At 40.1% G+C, this 26455-nt stretch overlaps 1 protein-coding gene across 1 annotated transcript; it reads right to left on the bottom strand.

The window, feature by feature from the left end:
- Positions 1-1530: 1530 nt before the first annotated feature.
- MCHR2 (melanin concentrating hormone receptor 2) lies at positions 1531-25780 on the bottom strand. Its single transcript, XM_039252147.1, has 5 exons — positions 25599-25780; positions 14033-14242; positions 8271-8465; positions 5658-5777; positions 1531-1846 (listed from the first exon to the last, which is right to left on the bottom strand). Exons 1-5 carry the CDS (start codon positions 25778-25780, stop codon positions 1531-1533), a joined length of 1023 nt encoding a protein of 340 aa, XP_039108078.1.
- Positions 25781-26455: the final 675 nt, after the last annotated feature.

Genomic DNA, 26455 nt, shown 5'->3' with positions numbered 1-26455 from the left:
CCCTGACAGTTGCACCTTAGGAAAGTGAGAAGGAAGGCCCCTGGAATTGTAGCCGTGATACCGCCTTTTATGAAATTGTGAAGGTGCATCTAGGCTCTGCGTGTAGTTCTGCAGAGCTCAGTTACAGAACTAAAATGTCTCAAGTGTGACCTATACGTCTCATGTTTATATGACCTTTCATCCAGATATGCGTTTATATATTACCTTGTTTCAAAATGGTCTCTAAAAGATCTAGAACGAAATACGTTAGATTAAAAGTCATGTGTCTTGATAATTGAGATATAAAAATGGAGATTAGGTTGTTAAAAAAGCTGGTCTCTGTGACTCTTTCATGTAAAGGGTTGATTAAAAATGAGTTTAAGACATCCATGGAGCAACTGATTTTATGATTTGGATGAAGGAGGTGGGTTTATAGATTTCATTCACAAACAAAATAATAGTGTTTACCTTGGTTGAGAATACAAGCTTTAAAAGCATTTCTTTGTTTTCTTTCTGTACAAAATACATGTTTTATACAAACCCAAAGAGGAAAGATAGATATAATGAACATCTACAAATTTAAGGACTAATTACTTTTTGTATTCTTGAGCAAACACATACTGTAACCTAAAAAGAGTGTATCTGAACATCCTGAAGAATACTATTATTAAATGCATTAAATAAATTATTAAAATCCATGTACTGGTTTCTATAATTCATAAGCATGAGAACAAAGCTAAATGCAAAAGAATATTCTTAAACCATCAACTAATTTCTTAATCAGTTCTTTCCTTATGGCGCTGTAGGAGAAAGCAGATCCTCTCCCACCCCCACAAATTATTGACACCCTCCAGTATGATAGTACAGTTGACAAAGTGTGCTCTAAAAGGACAGAAACAGGCAGACCTGGATTTTAGCCCTGCTCTGATGAAGCTGCACAACATCAAGCCTGTCATTTAACCTCTCTGAGCCTAAGTAAAGCGGGCTGATACTTACCTCATGGGTTTGTTACATGTAACCTTATATGGTGCATAGGTTCAATACATGGTAACTGTTATGCTAACATATGGAGCTGATTATTGAAGGCATTATATTGGATCATATGAAATTTTGTAGGTAAAAAAAAATGGCCAGATTTCAGACTTCTTTTTAAGGTTTTCTCCCCCTAGGAATCTCAAGAGCACTATTGCAGTGAGGCCAAAGTATGGACTGCCAGGCCAGATTCCTTGGTGAGTTTTTAGTCAGTAGTCATGGATGGCCCTTTTATCAGTGACTAGTTTATAATATGGTGAAATAACACCCATAACTGTGGAGCTCAGGGATCTTAGACTATCCCTTTCCATACTCCCAATGCAGACAAATATGTTACATCTTACTAAATTTAGCAGATTAAGCTCATTGCATTTGAATGGTTACACTTCCATTCCATGCTACTAAGATTCACAAGTATACAGGAAGGATGGACATAAGCACACTGTTTCACCTGCCCTTTCTAATAACACCAATAAGACAGACAAGCCTATCTAGACTTTTGGTGATCCATGTACTCTCCTAAAAGCTTGATTTCAAGGTATTTCCTATATTGTTGATATCCTTCTCAGTCACTCTCCTTCGCACTTGAGGCAGGCGTTTCCGGAAATTTCCACTCAGTAGGATGTAGAGAAACGGGTTGATGCTGCTGCTGGCATAGCTGAAACAGATGGAGAGATAATAACCCACATGGAAAGCCAATGTGGGCTGCTCCATCTGTAAGTTCACCAGTTGTATCACATGATAGGGGGCAGCGCTTAGGATAAAGACCGCCACCAGCACCAGCACCATCTTTGTCAGCTTCATCACTCGTTGCTTTGGAACACTGGGATTATAACTACAAGGGAAACATTAAGATAGACAGAACATAAACAACCATAGAAGTTATGGGGCAGTGATTTCCTAGAACTTTCATTAATAGAGATGTCATGTAGTTACCATGTGCCCCCTGATGTGTTGTGATGAGCAGAATCGATTTTGCCCCAAAACACAGAACTATAGTCTAATTGTGATACAATACCAGGCAAATCCAGATTGGGAACATTCCATGGGATACCAGACCAATACTCTTTAGTACCCTCAAGGTCATGAAAAAGAAGGAAAGAGTAGGAAACTGTCATAGACCAGAGGAGATTGGGGAAACATGACAACTAAATACAATGTGGTCCTCTGCACTGAATCCTGGACCGGAAAGAGGACTTTCATGAAAAAAATGGAGACATCCAATTATGGGTAGAGTTTAGTTAGTAGTAATGTACCAATGCCATTTTCTTTGCTTTGACAAATGCATCATGGTAGGTAGTATATTCATGGAGAAAGGAAGTGAGGACTGTCTAGGAACTCTGTAGTATTTATGCAACTTTTCTATTAATTTAAAATTATTCCAAAATAAAAATTTAAACTTCCTAAGTTTTATCATGTTTTATTTAGATATTTAATAGAAATGTCCCAGGGACACAGTTGAAGCAGATGAATAAGCCCAGGGAATAATATTAAAAAAACATGGCAACTGAAAATGATTGTAAGATAATGATTCTTCTGCAGCTTATCAGAGTAGGCATCATCATTCCTCTAAGTTTTTGCATTTTGAGGGATAACTGGATAGTATGAGATTTGTTTCATAAGATTCTCTTTGCATTTCTGAGGAAAGTGCTGGGAACAAAGTGATCTGCTTTGGAGAAAGGTCTTAAAAGGGCTCAAGCATCTCCTCTCCAGCTGTCAGTGTCTTAATACTCCATGTGATTCCATTTCAACTGTCTCACCAGCTCAGCTGCCTGTGATACATTTAGAAGCTAAATCATTTTTCTATAACTGTGGCTGCTTCCCTTTCCCATTCTAAAAGGCCCCCTTTAAGAATGCAACATTTCCAGAGAATTTCAAGAAGCTAAGTGGGAAAAAAATGTCATGGGTCAATAGAATACCTAAAGCTTTGGTACCAGAGTTTGCCGCAGATTTTGACTCATAGTTGAACTTATTTGACTTCTGGGGAAGATGGTGGGTTAGGAGAATCCTAAACTCACCTCATCTCACAGGTACACCTAGATAACACCCATATCAGTTGTAAATAACCCAGAAAATGACCCAAAGACTGGCAGAACAGACTCTACATAGTTAATCATAGAGAAGAGGCCACATCAAAAATGGTAGGAAGGGCAAAGGTGTGGTCAGGAGCAAAACTGACTATAAGACTGTCCACTGGAGGGCAGGAAGCTGCAAGCATGAAGAAGACAGAGGAGCAGACCCTACACCAGGCCCCCAGGCAGGGGGGATCTGAACTGGGAAGACGAATCTCTGCAGCATTTGGATTTAAAACCAGAGGAGATGAACTTCACAAGTTTTTGCAATCAGAGGCCTAAAACCTGGAAGTTTAAAAATCAGCAGGCTCACCTCTGGGAGAGTTAGAGAGTGGTAGGAAACTGAGTTCCCACCCTTAAAGAGACAACACAACAAACAGTCCCTCATAGTCACAGCATAGAAGCAGCAGTTTGAAAAATATCTGTGATTTATTGATTGATCTCTGAACATGTGCTGGAGGGGCAGAGATCATTAGGAGACTTCTCCAAGAATAAAAGAGCCAGTAGTGCCATTTCCCTCCCTGCCCTCAAGCCTAGAAACATGGACACCTAGGGAACCAGCATCAACCCTCTCTACCTGGCTTGCTAGAAGTGTCTCCCACCACCATGTTCTTCTGTGGACCTGCCTCCTCTACTATGCCTTTGGCTGGAGCCCATCCAAAGCACCGCCACAAGCTTGGCAGTGTGTAAGCAGTCCTGACATTGGCCAGCACCACTTTATTTATTTATTTTTTTTAAAATTATTTTTAATGTTTTATTTATTTCTAGGAGAGAGAGAGAGAGACAGCGTGAGCAGGGGAGGGCCAGAGAGAGAGGGAGTCACAGACTGAAACAGGCTCCAGGCTCTGAGTGGGCAGTCAGCACAGAGCTGGACGCGGGGCTCGAACCCACGAACCACGAGATCATGACCCAAGCGAAAGTCGGACGATCAACCAACTAAGCCACCCAGGTGCCCCTGGCCAGCACCACTTTAAAATGACCCTGTCTGGGGCAGCTGTGTGGCTCCATTGGTTGACTCCAACTTCAGCTCAGGTTATGGTCTCGTGGTTCGAGCCCAGCTCGATACAACAATTGTTAATATTTATGCACCTAATATGAAAGCACCCCAAAACATAAAGCAACTATTAACAGACATAAAGGAAGTAATTGATTAGAATACACTAATAATAGGGGACTTTAACATTCCACTTACATCAATGGGTAGATCAGATAGAAAATCAACAAGGAAACGGTGGCTTTGAATGACTTACTGGACCAGATGGATCTAAGATATATTCAGAACATTCCATTTTAAAAGAGTGGAAAGTACATTCTTTTCAAGTGCACATGGAACATTCTCCAGAATATATCACATAGCAGGCCACAAAACAAGTTTCAACAAATTCAAAAAGATCAAAGTCATATCATGCATCCTTTTCTAACCATATGCTTATTAAACTAGAAATCAACCATAAGAAAAAATTCGGAAAGAGCACAAACACTTGGAGGTTAAATAACATGCTCCTAAATAATGAATGGGTCAATCAAGGTATCAAACAGGAAATTAAAAAGGTGTGGATACAAATGAAAATGATAACACAGTGGTCCCAAATCTTTGGAATGCTGGGGTACTCAGTTAAGTATCTGTCTTTTGGTTTTGGCCACAGATCATGATCTCACAGTTTGTGAGATTGAGCCCTATATCAGGCTCCAAGCTGACAGTGCAAGAGCCTTCTTGGGATTCTCTCCTTCTCTCTCTGCCTCTACCCCCACTTTCTCTCTCTCTCTCTCAAACAAATAAACTTTCTTTAAAAAAAGAAAAAAAAAAACCTCAGACTTTTAAATATAGAAAACAAACTGTTGGTTCCTAGAGGGGATGTGGGTGGGGGGATGGATGAAATGGGTGAAGGGGATTAAGTGAGGATGATGTGGGGGAGATCTAGTGATCTTCTCTTCCCCAGACAAATACAGTAATCTATTCTAAAGACAAAATTTAATATTTGTCTTAAAATCCAACATGTGTTCACTGACTTATCTTGGTATAGACAATTTCAAGTAGAAATTAATTTAGATTTATTCATACAGTTTTACAGACAACTATTTTTAAAGGTTCTTCCCAAGTCTATTGTCTTAGGGTAAGTCTTTGGTTTTATTTAGTCCTAGTTAATCTCATCCTAAATATTCAAATATTAATGAGATTCTTTTCCTCCAAATTAAAACATTAAACACAAAATTAGAAAGTTATACACAGCATCTAGGATACTTACATATGTACACAACTCTGCAACGTGTATAAACAAAACATTTAAGTAATGTTGATAACAAATATAAAAATATTGTTTTAATAGTATATTGAGTTCTGTTTAGATTTTTATGAAACTTACATCAGTATTGCAACATTTATCACTGGGAAGTCCTCAAATAGCTGCTTCAGAACATGTCTTATTTTCAGAAAATGCCTCATCTAGACATTAATGCCCATATGTCTAAATGTGGTATGTTTCAAGTGATTGTTGTTTAAATTTCTGTTGTGGATGTCTTAGGATCTCTAAATTGTTCTTTCAACAAATAAAATGAAATAAGGTAAATACTCACCATCTGGCATCCTTATTCTGTTGATACATCTCCCAAGTATAGCATAAAATTAAAATATAGCATACCAAAATCAAAGGCAAAGGGAAAAAAAAAGTTGTTATCGTCAAATAAAGTGTATACCTGTAAAATGAGAGAGAGACAGAGAGACAGAGAGAGAGAGAGAGAGAGAGAGAGGGAGGGAGGGAGAGGAAGACATGGCTGTTATAATCACAATGCCAGGAATTGTTTTTTACAGTTTATGAGGCATGATTCTTTAATTTTGCCTCAGGATAATTTGGGCTCAGGATAAAAGTCCTTGGAGAAAAGTTAAGAATCTTTGCTGCTTTTATGTAGAGAAATCTTGCTCTTCATTATTTGCCAACAATGGTGCTCATCTGTTCTCTAGCCAAGCCCAGCACTACTGAGTACAAACAGGTGCAGATACATGTTATTACCATTATCTTTAGTGGTATCTACAACAATAGAGAGCAGCAAGTAGTATTTATTATATAGTAGACGCTGATCTGAGTACTTTACATATTTTAATCCACTGACTCTGTGCAACTGCTATGATTATAATTACCATTTGTATTCACATGTTATAGACGAGCAAGCTAAGGCACAGAGGGGTTAAGTGGCTTGCCTAAGAGTATCAAGCTAGTAAGTAGGAGAGGTGGGATTTGAATCCACAAGAGAGTTGAGTTGCACAGCCCACCATTGTAATCAAGGCCCCAGATGGCCTTTCGAAGGGCCTGTTGTGAAATGAGCCAGTCTTTTCCTCCATGCTCCCCGGGGGAACATTCTCAGGTAAGCCAATTCCATTTTTGCACAGATGCCAGGTGTCCTCCTGCCTGGAAGAAGCTTGGTGTTGGTGTAAGGCAGCCCACGCTGGGTGGTTGTACACATGGTGGCAGAGGGAGAGCACCTGGGAGCAGAGGGACTCAGAAAGCCACACAGTGGTTTCAGTCTCAGTTCACCATAAGAACTTAATTCTGGAGGGAAGCAACAGAGGCTAGAACCTCAGAATAGCCCTTATGATAACCAACGCAAAACAGCAGATGCAGCTGCTGGTGCAAAATAGTCAATCATTGTTATTTCTTTGACACAGGCTGAGTCCTTTAGTTACCTCAGCACACCTCTAGTTGTGCACACCTCAGGTTGTGCTGCTCTGTTAGATATGTTGGGATCCATATTAACAATCTATCAGCCACCGGTGATTAAATATCATTTCACCTTTAGCCTGGCAGACGGTTTTTGGCTGTGAGTGTAGCCAGTGCTGGTGGCAGAAAATAGTGAATACTAACTATCAATCCTACTGATGCTGTGGTCCTCTGGAGATTTTTGTTACTGGATTTGCAGCCTTGCAAGAGCCTCTACCTCTATCCCTCTTGGGCTGTGACTACATGATGCAGAAATGACTCATCTGTTTGACAAGTGGTGGATGGGAAAAAGGAATCTTCCAGACTGACTTGAGATAATATATATAAAAAGCACCTAGCACAATATGTAGCCTGTAGTAGGAGGTAAAAAAATTTTAGTCATAGACTCCATTGGTATGTTCACAATTTCAAACAAAAGTTTGGACTTAATTTTTCTTTTCATATTAAAATGTGAGAAATAAACTGTATTGGCTGCTTAATAGTTACCTAGAGCTGCTGTAACAAATGACCACAAACTGGGTGGCTTAAAGCAACAGAAACTTATTGTCTCAGTTGTGGAGGTAGAAGTTAAAGGGCACCTGGGTGGCTCAGTCAATTAAGTGTCCAACTCTTGATTTTAGCTCACGTCATGGTCTCATGGTCGTGAGATCAAACATCCAGTTGAGATCTGTGCTGAGTGTGGAGCCTGCCTGGGATTCTCTTTCTTCCTCTCTCCCCAACTCTCTCTCTCTCTGTCTCTCCCTCTCAAAAAAAAAAAAAAAAGGTATGAAATTAAGATGTTGGCAGCGTTGGGGTTTTTTTGGAGGCTCTGAGGGAGAATCTACACCATGCCTCTCTGGTAGTTTCTGAAAATCTGTGGTGTTATTTCGCTTGTAGACACATCACTCCAATCCCTTCCTTTGTCTTCACAGGCTCTCTGTGTGTCTCTTCAAACCTCACTCTCATTCTGAGGACACCTATCACTGGATTTAGGGCACACTCAAATCCAGTATGACCTCACTTAACTAGATGATATCTGCAATGACTCTATTTCTAAATAAGGTCACATTCACAGGCACTGAGAGTTAGGACTTGAATATATCTTTTGGAGGGGAGGGCGAACTCAAACCGAACTCCAGTGGCACACTGATAAGGTTGGAGTCTCGGTAACGCCTAGACCCTTTTGGAAATTTTGCCCCTCCCTTGATTTTTGCATTCCCACTGTGTGTGGTCGCCGTGGATCTTTAAAAATCATATTTAAATATATTTGTGTCCACTGAGGCTACAGAATTAAACTCCAACTCTTTTTCGAAGGGTTACTCTCCCCTTAAAATCAAACTACTGACTTGATTGTGGAAAGCAGAAAGTGAAGTGGGGAGACTGCCCCTTAGAGCATCCCCAAGGACACTTGCGTGGCTGCTCACGTGTTGACAAGGAGGATGAAGCACTTCACAACTTAATTCAACTCTATTTTTCTTAAGTTTTAACAACCTACCAGAGTACATCGTCAGGGGATGTTAAATCAAAAGCACAACTCTCCACGCCGTCTTTAAATTTGATGACCTTCGAGTAGACCCAGACAGGCAACGCCAGAATAAAGGAAGCTGCCCAAAGGGCCAAATTGATGCGGATGGTCTTGTACCTCGTTCTCCAACTTGTAAGTCGAAATGGTTGGACGAGGGCCAAGTACCTGCAAAGCCAGTTAAGAAGGGTTTGGGAACAATCAATAAAACACTGAGCTGCAAGGATGAAAGGTTCATGACAAGAGTAAATTATTAGTATTATTATCTTCCCTGAAGCACACCTCTATCAGGGTAAAAGAAAGTTCTATTTTTTAAGAGCTGGCTGGTACCTGTAGAGAAAACAACTCTTGACCCTGCAAGTCTGAATAAACCACTCACTGAAATAGCTGTCACTTCCTCGAACACACTGATAATGGTAAAATTCTACCCTGTGCAAACTCTGTCTTTACAGAAGTGCTCCCTGTGTAGGCTGGGTTCTGGAAAACTCTGTCTCTGAGCAGGGATTTCCTCCAGGAAGGAGGGACCCTCTTCCAGTAGGCTTTACTGACATGGAGGCAAGGAGGAGGCAAGTGCACCAGTTGGTAGGAGAATCCCCCAGGCAGGATGGGGTTCTGGCCCATTGGGACAGACATTTTGCCCAGATGGCTTTCCAGTGGGGGCCCCAGGCTCTTGAAAGTTCAATTCACAGAAATCACAGTGAGGATAAACCAAGGTGACTAGTACAGACAAGGCAGATTCCTTTGGGAATTTAGGCTGGAGGCCAGAGAGGGGAAACGGGCTAATTTCATGGAGAAGGGGTTTTCCTTCTTTTCTTTTCTTTTTTATCTCTCACATTTTGACTCATAAAAAAAGCATAATCATTAGTTAAGCTTGAAGTCTTGACATATCAAATATATTTGGTTTTCCAGCAAATCTGAGAATATTTCAGAGCCAACTGAAAGCTGAAAGGTGAGAGGGAGCTTCGAATCCGAAGGAAGGGTATTTGTGAAAGCACAGTTTTTCTGGAGGTGGGGGTGTTGGATGGCAATATCCATACACATTAAATATATGTGAAACATGATTTGATGGTTATTTAATTTTTGTAGAGCTACTTAAGATTTCTAAAAATAAAAAACATTGCTTGTCCCCTGTTCTTTCAGTCTTGCATAAGAGGCAGGACATTTTAAGGGACACTTAGTTAAGGGACTCCTCCGCATTCAGGCAGATGCTTATGGCCCCGGGTACCCTCTTCTGCACACTGCACCTTCATCACTGTGGCTGAGGAGAGGAGGACCCCTCCCTCCCTCATGTACAATCATGAGGTAGGGATTGTGCAGCAGTCCAGCCATCATTCCATCAGGGATGAAAGGATAATGGAGTCATGGCATCAATAGATTAGGGAATCTTCTCTGATTATATCCTCACCCCAAAACCCTCCTTCCTCCACTTGAAAACCCCTCACTGGTTTTCCATTGCCTTACAGGTAAAATTCAGAATTCTTACCGTTACTTGCAAAGTCTTTCTCCACCAGGCCCTGCCTGTCACTCAGGCTGAAGCTTGTTCCAGTCTTTATAGGGCTTTCAAACTCTCTCCGTTTTCAGGGTCAGGTGCATGCTGTCTTACTTGCCTGGCAGAATCTCCCTTTTTTTCCTTTTGCTCTTCCTTTGAGTCTCCATTTAATAGTCTGTGTGTCTTGGGGTGCCTGGGTGGCTCAGTCAGTTGAGTGTCTGACTTCGGCTCAGGTCATGGTTTCATGGTCTGTGGGTCTGTGAGTTTGAGCCCCAAGTCGGGCTCTGTGCTGACAGCTGAGCCTGGAGCCTACTTTGAATTCTGTGTCTCCCTCTCTCTCTGCCCCTCCCCAGCTTGTGTTCTCTCTCTCTCTCTCTCAATAATAAGTATATAAACTCAAAAAGTTATTAAAAAATAGACTGTGTGTCTCAGAGAAGCCTCCCCTGACCACTCTATACAAGGGCCCATGACTATAAATGCAGATGGTGTGCGAACTCTACTTTTCCTTCCTAATATGTATCACTGTGTGGAAATACACATTTACTGTGTGACTCCTCATTTAAAGTCTGTCTACCTCTCAGGAATAGAAGCCCCACAAAAGCAGGAACCTTGACTGTTAGTTTAATGGTCTTGTATCACCTGTATCCAGCATAGTTTCTGGCCTTTGGTCATACTCAATAAATATTTGTTGAATGGGAGATTTGGCTTCTACTTACTGACTCCTGATGTTCTAGAGAATTTATTTACAAAAGTAGCCATCTATGAAAGTCTAGGCATCTTTCATCTGGAGGTATATATGCTTAATATTTTGGATGTTTACATAATTTTTTTGGTATCGACTTGGAGGGAGGAATCCACTATTGAGATATTCCACACATCTATAGTTATTGTGAATCAGAGAAAGAAATAGGAAAATTATCAGATGCACTTGAAATTTGTGATCTGTTAAATTGGCAATATTTAGATGACTTAAATAAATGTAGGGGTGCCTGGGTCACTCAGTTGGTAAGCATCTGACTTTGGCTCAAGCCATGATCTCAAGGTTCATGAGTTCAGCCCCGCATCGGGCTCTTTGCTATCAGAGTAGAGTCCGCTTTGCATCCTCTGTCTTCCTCTCTCTCTGTCCCTGCCCTGCTTGCATGTGCATGTGCCCTCTCTCAAAAAATAAGCAAACTTTTAAAATGACTTAAATGTATAAGCAATAAGGCTTACTGATGGCATTGACATGGCGAATGCCATGGTTCTGGCCTTGCAAATAAAACTCCATTTCTGTTTTACAAAATCTCAGATTTTGTTGAAGCTTTATGCATTTAGTATAGTCAGAACTGTAAGAAATGCTGAGAAGGAAAAGGTTCAGTTTTACAGACTTTTAATTTCTCTCTGTCCATGTGATCCTCTAGAGTGAGGGCAGAGAGAAGGATAAGTACCCAAGGACCTTAATTCTAAAATAAAATTTTAGCATGCTGTGTCCATTAGATTAAAAAAGTAACATTAAGGGGTTCCTGGGTGGCTCGATTGGCTAAGTATCGGCTCGATTTTGGCTCAGGTCATGATTTTATGGTCATGAGATCGACCCACACGTTTGGCTCTGCACTGAGTGTGGACCCTGCTTGGGATTGTCTCTCTCTCTCTCTCTCTGCCCCTACCCTTTACTCTCTCTCTCTCAATAAATAAATAAACATTAAAAAAAGAAAAAAAGTGACATTCAGATATATAAGACACACATGCACATGTACACATATGCTAACAGAAAAGAACCTGTGAACATTAGGGAATGTATACAATTGGTTTGTTCCAGTGCAGACAATGTCCATTCACTTTATTTGCAGTAAGAGGTTTACAGAAGAGGTATAATTTCCCTTCTTTAAAGAAAAAGCCAAAATTCTCCTGCCTTCAGGATATGGGGCATAAAGAAGCTTTTATTATCTCTCAGAATGGGCTTATGATTGGTAAGACCTATGCATTAGATTACGTTCTTGCAGGGAGCCTGCTCTGCATTGGAGCAGGGGCCAAGCTCACCAGGCTTTACCTAAGACATTGTCAGAGATGGCTGGCATCAGATGAACCAAACAGACCTACATTGATTTTTTTTAATGTTTATTCATTTTTGAGAGACAGAGAGAGACAGAGTGTGAGCGGAGGAGGGGCAGAGAGAGAGGCAGACACAGAAGTTGAAGCCGGCTCCAGGCTCTGAGCTGTTGGCACACAACCAGACGTGGGGCTCGAACTCACAAGCTGTGAGGTCATGACCTGAGCTGAAGTCGGACACTTAATCGATTGAGCCACCCAGGTGCCCCTACATTGATTTTTAAATGTGCTGTTAATTATAAATTGAAAAGCACCGTGTATATTTTGAGAATTCTTTTGCAGAAAAGACATAGGATATAAAAAATGCATTAAACATCCCCATCATGTCTGAATAATGATCCACTGAATGATTTCTATGAACCTTGTTATTCCTTTGTTTATTCATTTGAAAAACTGATCATCACTTCCTCATCCAAGAGACACACATGGAATGGTAAAAGAGGCAGAGCTCAGGAAGAGGTCATGGATGGACCCAGGGAAATTTAACATAGCACTTGAGACTGACAATCATTCGTCAGTATTTTTTTTTTTTTTACAAATAGTTTATTGTCAAATCAGTTTCCACATAACACTCAGTATTCATCCCCACAAGTGCCCTCCTCCATGCCCATCCCTCCTCCCCCCCACATCCATCAGTCCTCAGTTTTTGTCAGCATTCAAGAGTCTCTCATGGTTTGCCTCTCTCCCTTCTTTAGTATTTTTTTTTTAATTTTTTTTTTTTAATTTATTTGTAGGAGAGAGAGAGAGACAGTGTGAGCAGGGGAGGGCCAGAGAGAGAGGGAGTCACAGACTGAAACAAGCTCCAGGCTCTGAGCTGGCAGTCAGCACAGAGCCCGTCGCCGGGCTCGAACTCACAAACCGCGAGATCATGACCCAAGCAAAAGTCGGACGCTTAACCAACTAAGCCACCCACGCACCCCTTTTCGTCAGTATTTTTTGAGCACTTAAATGCCAGGCACTGTCACACAGACACGGGATATATTAGCGATCAAGGACCCTGCCTTCATGGAATTTACATTTGAGAGGTAGAGGAAACTTAACAGTAAACAGTGTGCACACACACATCCACACAAAAAGTAAATTAAACTATGTAATATATTGGAAGCAAGGGAGAAAGAAAAAGTAGATCAGAGCAAGAGGGGGTCCAGTGTGCTGCATTGGGGTAGGGATAGGAAGAAGATGGATGGAGATTTTAAGTGAGTTGTTCTCTGAGACAGTTCCTGTTGTTGCATATTTCTGTGTCTTTAGGGCTTGTTTCTATTTGGGGAGTGTTGCTAAGACCTAGTCTGAGGGTCCTAGCACCTAGATAATGCAGGGACATCCTAGATCGCCTGTTTCTTGAAGAGGTCATATGATAAGGTTGTTACGAGCCATCTGCCATCTCTAGAGACAGTCTGGATCTGAACTGGGCTCCACCATTCCCTGGCTCCATAAGTACTCACCATCACTGTCGTCTCCTCGAATAACATTAGCTTACATGGTTGGTGGACATGGCCATGACACGTTCCAGGTCACAGTCTAATGCATTTCTAATGATGTTCATTAAATATCAGTACTTGTATTAACTTGTCATAATGGTGGGTGTAAAAGATGTAAAATATGGTCTTCCTGGTACTGTAATATCTTTTCATAGCTATCCAGGAGCCCAGATCTATTCCCCAGATTCCTGCCAGCTGCTAGGTAATAATAAGAATCTATGAGACATTGAACGTACCAGAAATAGCCCTGGACAGAGAGTAAGGAGACATACTCCAGTTCTCAGTTCTGCCATTGACTCCCCATGTGCCTTCAGAAAATACCCTCACTTCTTGGGGCTTCAGTCTCCTAATTGCAAGAATGATGGGTGGGAGGCACTCATTCTGGTTTCCAACATTTCATGATTTCAAGATATATTTATCTTGCAGTGAATTAGAACTAAGACTGAAGTAAAAAAAAAAAAGAATGAATAGGAAAAGGGATTTTAGTGTTCTAAATTTTCCATTAAAAACATAGTTCTATGAAAGTTGGAAAAAATATTCTTAAGCCCTACAATGAAATAAGCAAAGTAAGAGTAACTTTGCTGTTATAAACCAGCAGGTGTTGCTTAAATTTGGATGAACATGGGAAAGCGCAAGCACTTCTGAATTATGTGAAGCCATTTCAGAGTTTCTTCACTTACCTGTCCACACTCATTACGGTCATGATGGCAGTACAGGCAAACTGGTTGCAAGTATCCAGGGATGTGATAATGGTGCAGAGAGGCCCCCCAAACACCCACTCTCCTCCCCGTGCCCACTGATGAATAAGAAAAGGCATTCCAATGATGTGGACCAAATCAGCCACAGCCAGGTTGCAGATATAAATGTCAGGAATCGTTTTTTTCCTGGACCTGAAAGAAAAGCAGGGAAACTGAGGATTGATATTGAAATAATACACAATTTATGCCACCTGTTACAGATTCTTAATTGTCTAAATTCATTTTAAAATAAGTTAAAAGAAAACCTACACAAATGCATGTATGAATGCCTAGTCTTGTGTACATTTAAACATTTTGAACCATATACCTGATAACTTTCTGTAGTGGTTTAAAGATATGTCCACAGATTCTTTGATACTGCTTTCAAAAGATGGAACCTAATTATCTCTGTTTGAGTGTGGTTAAACGTAGTAGCCCACTTTTCACACATGGAATATGGTGGAAAGGGCAATGTGTGACATAAGAGTATAAAGGCATTATAGGCCTTTTCCTTGCTCTCTCTTGGATCACTTTCCCTGGGGTAGCCATCTTGGGAGGATACTCAAATAACTTTGGGGAGGTCCCCATGGAGAGGACCTGAGGCCCCCAGCCTACAGCAAGCACCAGTCTCCCTGGTATGTGAGTAGGCTCCTTTGAAGTAGATGACCAAGCTCCTGCCAAGATGACTGTTGCCTTGGAGGACAGCTAACTGAAACTTTTTGAGAGACCCTGAGCCAGAGCCACCCAGCTAAGCTGCTTCTGGATTCTTGACCCTTGAAACTGTGGGATAATCAATGTTGACTGTTTTAAACCACTAAGTTTTGGGGGTAATTTCTACAAAGCAACAAATTATACAAATTCCAAGCTCCCTTAGGCAAAAGGCTTACTCCTTACTCAATCCTATCACCAAAAACAGCTGAACAGGGAAAATAAGTGGTTTTCATTGTACAATGGGTTCCACCTCCACCCCCCCCCCCACTGAAGCTTAAGTCATATACTAACAGATCATTGTCAAAAAATTTCAAACATTACTTAGAAATATTCCCTGAAATACAGACAGTGTGGAGAAGAAATCTGAAGACTAAAGTGTTAGAGGGCACAGAGAATAATTGCATGGCTCCTGCTGCAGGGAGTGTGTTCATTGCTGTCTAGATGTGGCACTCTTCTCTGTAAGCAAAAGAATTTTCTTTTTTTTTTCTTTCTACTCTAATCTTTATTTATTTATTTATTTATTTATTTTTACAAATAGTTTATTGTCAAATTAGTTTCCACATAACACTCAGTGCTCATCCCCACAAGTGTCCTCCTCCATGCCCATCCCCCCTCCCCCCCACATCCATCAGTCCTCAGTTTTTGTCAGCATTCAAGAGTCTCTCGTGGTTTGCCTCTCTCCCTTTCCCCCACCATTTCCCCCCTTCTTCTCCCCCTTGTTCCTCCGTCAAGTTCCTCCTAATCCTCCTATACGTGCAAACATATGATATTTGTCCTTCTCTGCCTGACTTATTTCGCTCAGCATAACACCCTCAAGGTCCATCCATGTTGCTACACATGGCCAGATTTCATTGTTTCTCATTGCCATGTAGTATTCCATGGTATAGATAAACCACATCTTCTTGATCCATTCATCTGTTGATGGACACTTAGGCTCTTTCCATGTTTTAGCTATTGTGGAGAGTGCTGCTATGAACATTGGGGTACATGTGCTCCTATGCCTCAGCATTTCTGTATCCCTTGGGTAAATTCCTAGCAGTGCTATTGCTGGGTCATAGGGGAGTTCTATTGTTAGTTTCCTGAGGAACCTCCACACTGTTTTCCAGAGGGGCTGTACCAGTTTACATTCCCACCAACAGTGTAGGAGGGTGCCCGTTTCTCCACATCCTCGCCAGCATCTAGAGTTCTCTGATTTGCTCATTTTAGCCACTCTGACTGGCGTGAGGTGGTATCTCAGTGTGGTTTTGATTTGTATTTCCCTGATGAGGAGGGATGCTGAGCATCGTTTCATGTGTCTGTTGGCCATCTGGATGTCCTCTTTGGAGAAGTGTCTGTTCATGTCTTCTGCCCATTTCTTCACTGGGTTGTTTGTTTTTCGGGCGTGTAGTTTGGTGAGTTCCTTATAGATTCTGGATATTAACCCTTTATCTGATATGTCATTTGCAACTATCTTTTCCCATTCCGTTGGTTGCCTATTAATTTTCTGGGTTGTTTCCTTGGCTGTGCAGAAGCTTTTAATCTTGATGAGGTCCCAACAGTTTATTTTTGCTCTTGATTCCCTTGCTTTTGGGGATGTGTCAAGTAAGAAGTTGCTGCGGTGGAGGTCAAGGAGGTTGTTTCCTGCTTTCTCCTCTAGGGTGTTGATAGTTTCCTGTCTCACGTTCAGGTCCTTTATCCATTTTGAGTTGATTTTTGTGCATGGTGTGAGAAAATGATCTAGTTTCATTCTTCTGCATGTTGCTGTCCAGTTCTCCCAACACCATCTGTTAAAAAGGCTGTCTTTTTTCCATTGGATATTCTTTCCTGCTTTGTCAAAGATCAGTTGGCTGTATACTTTTGGGTCCACTTCTGAGTTCTCAATTCTGTTCCATTGGTCTATGTGTCTGTTTTTGTGCCAATACCATACTGTCTTGAGGATGACAGCTTTGTAGTAGAGGCTGAAGTCTGGGATGGTGATACCTCCCGTTTTGGTTTTATTTTTCAGTATTACTTTGGCTATTCGGGGTCTTTTGTGGTTCCATACAAATTTTTGGATAGTTTGTTCTAGTTTTGAGAAGTATGCTGGTGCAATTTTGATTGGAATTGCATTGAATGTGTAGAGTGCTTTAGGTAGTAATGACATCTTAACTATATTTATTCTTCCTATCCATGAGCATGGAATGTTTTTCCATTTCTTTGTGTCTTCTTCAATTTCCTTCATAAGTTTTCTATAGTTTTCATCATACAGATCTCTTGTATCCTTGGTTAGGTTTATTCCGAGGTATTTTATGGTTTTTTGTGCAATTGTGAATGGGATCAGTTTCTTGATTTCTCTTTCTGTTGCTTCATCATTGGTGTATAAAAATGCAACCGATTTCTGTACGTTGATTTTGTACCCTGCAACTTGGCTGAATTCTTGGATCAGTTCTAGTAGGCTTCTGGTGGAGTCTGTCGGGTTTTCTATGTAGAGTATCATGTCATCTGCGAAGAGGGAAAGTTTGACTTCCTCGCAAAAGAATTTTCTAAGAGCAGAAATTTAAATTTAAAATCCAGTTGGTTCCATGGGACACCTGAGTGGCCCAGTCGCTTAAGCCTCTGACTCTTGATTTTGGCTCAGGTCATGATCTCACAGTTCATGAGATGGAGCCAGGCCTGTATCGGACTCCAAGCTGATGGCACAAGAGCCTGCTTGGGATTCTCTCTCCCTCTCTCTGCCCCTCCCCCATGTGTGAGCATTCTTTCGCTATCAAAATAAATAAAATAAAATAAACATTTAAAAAATTCAGTTGGTCCCTATCTTCAAGGAGTTAGGACATTCAGTAAGAAACAGGTAATATTTTTATCTGAGAGATGCTATTCATTAAGTCAACAAACATTTTATTGAACACCAATTATGTGTCAGGCATAAAATTGTGTTCTGGGGCTGCAAAGCTAACTAATCTATAAACCCTAACGTCAAGGAGCTTGTAGTCAAGATGTGTATAAATAAAGATCACTGCAGTGTGGTGAGAGAAATCTGGAGCAGGCACAAGGAGCACATAAAAGGGGCTCCTGCCCCCTCCCCTAGAGACAGTCAAAGCAGATTCCTTGGCAGAAGTGGCATCTGAAGTGAGGACAAATAAGGCTGTAAAGAGCACATAAAAATTAGCCCTAAGATTATGCCACAATTGCTAGTTCACTCTGAATACACGGCTTTGCTCTGTGGTTTGGAAGCTAGTGTGTGTCTTTATTATCCATGAGCTAAAAATTCTACAGCCTGTGAACTTTATTTCTAAGCCATCAAATCCTTGTATGAGACGAGTCAGAGAGGGTATTTTCTCCAGATCCTGGCAAGCACACACTGTGTGGGAAGGTACTGCAATAGCATACTTAGCAGCCACACTCTGGGCATGGTTGATGACACTATAAATCATGTTGGTTCCCTGTCCCCAGCAGGTTGGTGACTCATATAGGAAAGACCCAGAATGAGAAGAGATTTGAGGAAAAGATTATGTCAACCAAAAGAGCAGTCAAGTGACTGTCCTTGGTCTCTTATCCTTTGTCGTCTCCAGCCCATTGACAATGGGAGATGGGGAGGAGACAGGGGAGGAGAATAGCTCCTAAAGATCAAGTAGAAAGAGTTCCGCAGTAAAAAAACAAAAAACAAAGCAAAACACCATAACCCCCCATAAAATTTAGCCTATAAACAGATGTTATTTTCACTTGAATTAGGATATAAACTATAAATGGTTGCTTAGGGTCTAATTGCAGCAATTAGATTCATGGCCCTTGCTCTTTGCTAGACAGGCACCCATCATCTCCTGATAATGAATTGTAATTCCATTGTTGAGGACAGTGCAAGCCATTAAGTGGCAATTAAAATGAATTAAACAAAGTGTTTCTAGATGATATTCTGTATAGAAAAAGAGAATTCTGAAGCAAATGATGATCTGGACATAAGATGATAGGGCAATAAAAATAAGACATTATATTTATATTTATTGTTGCTTTCTTTAGTAAGAGTGATGGCATAGAAATTTTTAAAAAATTAGAAATTGTAAAATTTCTACCTATACAACCTGCATTCTTTTTTTAGGTCTAATTTATCTCTGGATTTTCTGTTGCCAGCCTTCATTAGATTTCTGTCATGACTCAAACATTTAAAATAAAAAATGTACACTAGTGATCATGTTAGCTAACATGTTTTCCATATGGTTAACATTGCCATATCTAATGCTCACTAATTTGAAGAATGATAAAAAAATTTATGGTATTGCACAGTACCCTACAATAAATTATGTAATTGTTACAAATCAGCTTGCAAGAATATTTAACCAAAAGAGAAACATACTGATTAAGAAAGTTCCAGTTATGTATACAGCATAAACTTACTTAACATTTAAATAATTTATTTCAACATTTGTTTAAAAATATGCTTGAATCATATGGCAAGTGATTACAATGATTATCTATTGGATAATAGTATGACTATTATTTATGTTTAAAAAATTTTATTAACAACATGTTTATGTTTTATGGTCATAAATAACATATGCTATGGGTTAAACAAAGCTAGTAAAACACATAATACCACACATGCAGGAGGCTCCTTTGATGATCAACTTGCTCTCAAATCTTTTTCCCACCCTTCTCCAGCTTTGTTCCTAGGTGTCCTTACCAATTGGTTTTTGGTTGGTTTTGGCCAATAGGAAGCACTGTTGGAGGGAAATTAGAGGATGGGAGGAGAGGAGAGGCCAAGGCATTTCCTTATCTTTTTTGCTATTGGCAGCTCTGGCCAGTGGCTGGATATCTTCCATGGCACCATCTTCCTCCTGTAGCCCCTATACCATGGTCCTAGATTCCATTATGGCTACAGCTCCCACCAGACAGTCTAGATCATGGGGCCTATAAAACTACCTGTTTTCTTTTCTCCATCCAGCTCAGGGCCGGGAGAAGGGTGGTGGTGTTAGAGTGGGAGATGGTGATAGGACATGGTAGAAGCTTCCTGATTTTTAAAAATTTTATTTATTTTATTTTTAAATAATTATTTACTCTCTCAAAATGAGAGTGTGAGAGCTAGCAGGGGAGGGGCAGCAAAAGAAAGAGGTGGGGGGAGAGAGAGAGAGAGAGAGAGAGAGAGAGAGAGAGAGAGAGAATCTCAAGCAGTTTCCATGCTGTCAGCACAGAGCCTGATTTAAGTCTGGATCCCATGACCCTGGGATTATGACCTGAGCCAAAATCAAGAGTTGGATGCACAACCGACTGAGCCATCCAGGTACCCCAAAAGCTTCCTGCTTTTGTGTATGTTTGGGTTGTCTTACCAGCCCCTGTCTGACCTTTAACTCTAGTTGAATTAGATTCCCCTTGTGAAAAACCTGCAGTGGATTAGTAGTGATTTTGTGAAGCGCTGTGCGGAGAAGAATTCTGAGTCTTTGCATAGTCAGTGCTTACAGAACTGATCTGTGCACAGATCTGTGCACCAGATGACTTGTATGGATGGGAGAGTGTAGGGTAGACTGACATATTTGCCAATGCTACTCTAGATACATAGTGTAATACAGTTGAAAGAGAACCTAATTGGCAATTCCATTTTCATTTCTATGCCCTCCTTGTGTCCTTGGGAAGGACATTCAACCCCTTTAGGTTCCAGAGTTGTCTTGGTGCATTGGAACATTGCAGTGAGGCTCTCCCCACAACTTTCCAGATGTGGGTGAAAGATTCTACAGCATCTGAAACATAGGATATGTGTGCAGCAAGAGTATGGTCAACCCCAACAAGAACTTACGTATGGCTGACACTCTGAGAATGGCCGAGGGGTGGGTCAGACGGAGCCAGTAGTTATGATTTAAGCTGGGTAGAAAAAAATGATAAGTCTTTGTTCTAAGTTTTAAATCTCTGTCTGTTTTATCAGCTGGTATTCCACCATTGGTTCATTAGTGTTCCTGGGGCACCTGGGTGGCTCAGTGGGTTGATGATCAGACTTTGGCTCAGGTCATGATCTCATGGTTTGAGTTTGAGCCCTACATCAGGCTCACTGCCGTCAGTGCAGAGCCTGCTTTGGATCTTCTGTCCCCCTTCTCTCTCTGCCCCTTCCCCACTCATGCATATGTGCTCTTGCTCTCTCTCAAAAATAAACATTAAAAAAAGAGTATTTGATTATTAGTATTGCTTCAGGCTAATATACTGACCCTCTTGTAATCTCTGTATAAAAGGTAGATACCACTGGGAAGGTTAAAAGTAAGGTATTTCAGAAGTTATCATTTAATGTGAATTCAATGATTTGACAGTGTCAGGGAATGACAGAATAAGGACTTTTTATTTATCAGGAAACAGGGCGTCCCTTAGAGAATCTCTACCTACATGAAGCTGTCTGTTAGTAGACAGGTGAAGATGTGTTCAGGAGGTGGGGGTAGGGAACTGATGGAAAAGAACATTCTCCCCTTGATGGAAGTAGCTTCCCAGGGCCCACTATGACTGTGGAGCAGAGTTGTGTAATGGGATTGAGTTCACTAGTCTCTCTCTGAAGAATAAAAGGGAGAAATGATTATGTTATAATTGGCCCAGTTTCCCTCCTACATTTTCTAATCTGGCTTCCTTTTGACCTGCTGTAAATATAAAGTGTGACCAACTAGTAATGATCTGGCCTCACTACTTTATAGTCCCTTCTTAATGCACAAATTGCTTCTTACTTTTTAAAATGGCCACATGGCATCTCTTATTCTGGAAGCCCATCTTCCTTAAACTTATTTTATTATACGTTTCTAGTCTTCTTTTGGCAAAGTCAGAAGTTAGTTCATTGCTTGCTTCCTAGTATTGCTAATGATCTTACTGACTTTCAGTTGTGTTCACCCTCTTCTGATACAAATATTCATCATAAATGGGAAAGTCACTAAATCTTCTTTAAATGTATCTATTTCTTCTTATTTTTAGTGTAGTCTTAACATTTTAATTAAGCCACCCATCTGTTAAGAAGGTAACAAATAAAAGATCATGGCAAGACATGATGAAAATATTAATAGAAATTGCCTTAAAATTTTTAGAGAACAATTTTCCAAAAACAAAGTGTTAGATAAATTCCAAGCCAAAAAATAATTAAAATTAATTTACTTTCAAATGACTTTTGAAAGACTAATACATTTTTGGACAGCAATTTAGAAAGAAAAATATTAAAGTCCTAGTAATAAAAATTAAAATTAAGTTGCTTCCAGATGTTTTTTGAAAGATTAAAAGATTCATCTTAAAAGTTCCATTAACATGTCTCTTCTCACATATTATCTATAAAATGGTAATGACAAGAAGAAAAGACAGATTTTTCACAACCATTGCAAATAAATTGGTCAGCATGATGGCTCAAGTTTTCTTTTTTTCCAGTTAAATGATTACTTATGTTGAGAATCTGTTTCCAGGAATTATAGCTCAAGTAGTGACTTTTAGAAGAGTTCACATTCCACATTTCTTCTTTTTTCCAGCTTTGTCTCCAGATAAGTAGTTAGGATCAGGCCATTGTCTGTTGGTATAATTAGAGGGGAACCAAGAATTTTCTCCAGCCCTGAATATCTCTTTGACAACTTGTCACAGGGCTTGAAATCTAACACTGAAGAGTCTTTACATATAAAAATTGCCTGGAGGGGCACCTGGATGGCTCAGTTGGTTAAGTGTCCGACTTCGGTTTAGGTCATGATCTCACGGTTTGTGGGTTCAAGCCCTGTGTCGGGCTCTGTGCTGACAGCAAGCTCCGAGCCTGGAGCCTGTCTTCAGATTCTGTATCTCCCTCTCTCTCTGACCCTTCCCTGATCACGCTGTCTCTCTCTCTCTCTCTCTCTCAAAAATAAATAAAACATTAAAAAATTTTTGAAAAATTGCCTGTAAAAAAAACAACCATTTCTGCAAGGCCAACACATGATGAGAACCTGATTTCAAGAGAACCAGTGAGGCCACGGTTCTATGGATATGAGACATACTATATGTATCTCCAGGAAAGAACAGTAAAGATCCTGAGGGGTATGAAGGAAAGGTGGAAGGAGAAGTGGGCAGGAGCAACAGGCAGACAGCGGAGAGCGAGAAACATTCCTGAGTTTCTGACTATAAACTCTTGACTTGGCGCTATTGTTTCCTTTAGGCTTCCTGAGAATATCTGATTACTTCTGGTTTCCTTCGGGAACTTAATATTTGAACCACCTTTTTTGTTTTTCACTTGATTGTTTTTAATGTCTCGTATTATTTTTCAAATTATTTAAATCTTAGTTTTTCTACTAGTCTATGAACTTTTTAGAGTCAGATGCTGCCGCATTTCTTTGGTATTTATATAGCCCTTAGTGATAGGTTGCAATAGGTATTAGCAACATGTATTGAGTTGAACTACTTACAGCACTAAAAAAATTATTTTAAAATGCTTGATATTCACAAATGGCCTTATGAGACACAATAATAAATGCTTGCATTCATTAAGTGTAGAATTCTAATATACTAAATAAATCTTCCATTATGGATTGTGTAAATACTGTTGATATGCTACACTTAACTGCAGAGGTAATGACAATAAAAATTTGAGGGGTGCCTGGGCATCTCAATTGGTTAAACATCTGACTTTTGATTTTGGCTCAGGTCATGATCTCGTAATTCATGAGTTCAAGCCCCGTGTCAGGCTCCACACTGCTGAAAGTGCTGAGCCTCCTTGGGATTTTTTCTCTTTCCCTCTCTCTCTGTCCCTTCCCCGCTTGCTCTCTCTCTCTTCCTCTCTCTCTCACTCTCTCATAATAAATAAACTAAAAAAAAAAAAGAAAGAAAGCAATCATTTAAAAAAATTTGAAAGTGGGCTGGCTGATAAGAAGCCACCTGGAGAATGTGATCAGTTATGAGCTTCCTCTGGGATAGTGAAGGTCATCTCTATAACCATCCTTCAGGTTGCTCTTGCTCTTAATTGATTCTGTAAGGATTCTTCTATCTACATAGTAAATCCAACCATCTTTCTAGTTTTAATGATTTGTTTGTTTTTATTTATTTTTAAATATTTATTCATTTTTGAGAGAGAGAGAAAAAAATTTTTTAAATTTTAAATATTTATTCATTTTTGAGTGAGCAGGGGAGGGGACAAGAGAGAGGAAGATAGAATCTAAAGTAGGCTCCAGGCTCTGGGCTGTCAGCTTTGAGCCCAATGCAGGGCTCGAACTCACAGACTACAAGATCATGACCTGAGCCAAAGTCGAACCCTCAACTGACTGAGCCACCCAGATGCCCCTTTTTGTTTTAATTTTAATTTTAACTTTTTTGTTCTTGTTTTTGTTTTTACTTTTATATTTATTTAGAGCACCTACGTGGGAGAGAGGGGCAGAGGGAGAGAGAGAGAGAAGCTTAAGCTCCATCTTAAGACACGGGGCTTAAGACACAAGGCTCCATCTCATGGCCCTGGGAACATGGCCTGAGCCAAAGTCAAGAGTCAGATGCTCAGCTGATTGACCCACCCAGATTTCTCTGTTTGTTTTTATTAATGTGGAGAAAATAATCTGGAATTTGGAATTATGGGATCTGAGTTCAATGCCAGGACTGTCACTAGCTGTGTGATGCTGGACAGGTTATTTTCTCTCCTAAACCTTTTTCCCTAAATGCATATAATAATTGTACTGCTACTTTGGATTAAATGGGTTTGCAACTGTGCTTTGTAAGTGTAATATGCTACACAAAAGATTGTTGTAATTATGTGTTAATATGCTGAAAATGCTATTAGGTGGTACTCTCAAAAATCTTTTCTTATATAGAAACATGGACAATTTTTTTGATAGTTATAAACATGATTAGAGACCAGGATAATTAAATTTAACATCTTATATTGATTAAAATAAATAAAACTTAAATGTGAAAATAATCAGTATAGCAAAAATATCAAGTAGTGATGGGGCATATGTACACTAACCCTGAATCCTTGTCTCAAAACCCATAGGAAACAAGTAATCTATTCCTGTTCTCCAGGCTGAACATTCTGCCCTGGGTTGGAGAGGAAGGAGGAAATTACCTGAATGAGGTGGGAGATGAGAAGCAAAGGCAGGAGGTTCTAGGGAGCAGATGTCTCTCAGTTTGGCCTACATGGGGGGGGTGTAGTCTACACTGAAGGGAACAGCCTATCATCTATGACTTCCAGAATCTTTGGGTGGTCAGGTAGTGTATCTCTCTTGCCCAAATGAGTGAGAAATAGTCTCTTTCATCAACCAACCAGGGAAACTTCTTAGCATAACTCTTATGCCAGAAAATAGAATGGTTGCATGCCTGGGCTCTATCTCTAGATTAGTCTAGGATGAAACTATGTATTAAGGTTTATTTAAAGTTTATTTATTTTGAGGGGGAGAGAAAGAGAGAGAGACAGAGACAGAGAGAGAGAGGGAGGAAGGGAGGGAACGAGCAGGGGAGGGTAGAGACAGAGAGAATCCTAAGCAGGCTCCATGATGTCAGCATGGAGGCAGACATGGGGCTTGAACCCATGAACCAGGAGATCATGACCTGAGCTGAAACCAAAAGTCAGATGATTAACTGACTGAGCCACCCAGGCATCCCTGTATCAAGATTTTTAAAAGCTCCTCAGGTGATCTGATATGGAGCTAAGATTGAGAATCACTGCTCTAAAAATTCCCTAACTCAGCAGGAAGCATTGCCTTAGGTCTTTTCATTTTGAGTTCTACAACTCAGATGTTATTTAACACATGATGAAAATATCTGTAGAATCTTCTTTAGTTATTTTAACCAAATATTTCTAAAACCAATTATTAAGAAAAATCCTATAGAAGGAAAGGAATTCATTTAGGGAGAATAGAATCTGTCTAAATTTCAGCAAAGAATAAGAAGATCTTACCTTATTATAGTGAATACAATGAGGATGTTGCCAACCAGCCCCAGTGAGCAGATAATCCCAATCATGGAAGGGAGGAGAATTGTATCCACAATACTGAGGGTTTGATAAGCAAACTCTTTATTACAGGATTTGTTCAAAAGTTCAACAGAGGCGTTCCAACAGGATGAGTGAAGTGAATTCATTGTTCATGAATTTCCAGCGGTTAAAGCTGTGAAGGAATAGGATGTGATTTATTTAATGAATTTTCGAGGCAGTTCTGTGACCATAGCTTTTCTTTAACTTAATTCAAAAAAATTTTATTGGGGCCTTCTTTGCCCCAAGAATCCATGCAACCTAAGATTCCAGGTGAATATTACTACTTCCTGTCCATAATGACTTCACAGATTACAAGAGGGGATATGTGAACATGAAATTACAGAACAGTGGACTGCAATTGTATGCATATGTTATCATACCTTATTGTAGTGCATTCTTTGAACATTGGTGATACTTAGTACACCCTGGTACTGGTGGTTTACAGCTGGTATCTGTTATTGGTCTGTGTATCTACTTGTATTGGCTAGTACCCCTGCAATACCTAAGTTGTTAAATACATCGTCTTTGCTATAAAATGCATGGGGAACACCAACTCTGAATATTGAGGAATGGAATGCAATCAGACTTCTTGAGATGATTCCTGGACTATCTTAAAGGAGGAATAAGAGTTGGCTCAATAAAGGACAGTGTAGGAAGGGAAAGTGTTGTAACTAGTAGGGGACCATGTACAAAGATTAATTATGGCACAGGAAAAGAATGCCTTAAAAAAACAAAAAACAAAATCCAATAGATCTGGAAAGTTATTTGCTTGATAAAACACA

This window comes from Hyaena hyaena, unplaced genomic scaffold (assembly GCF_003009895.1).
Source record: "Hyaena hyaena isolate Hyena2069 unplaced genomic scaffold, ASM300989v1 scaffold_408, whole genome shotgun sequence".
Taxonomy (NCBI): Eukaryota; Metazoa; Chordata; class Mammalia; order Carnivora; family Hyaenidae; genus Hyaena; species Hyaena hyaena.
Note: the sequence above shows the minus strand (reverse complement) of the source record. Positions and strands in the feature narration are given on the sequence as shown.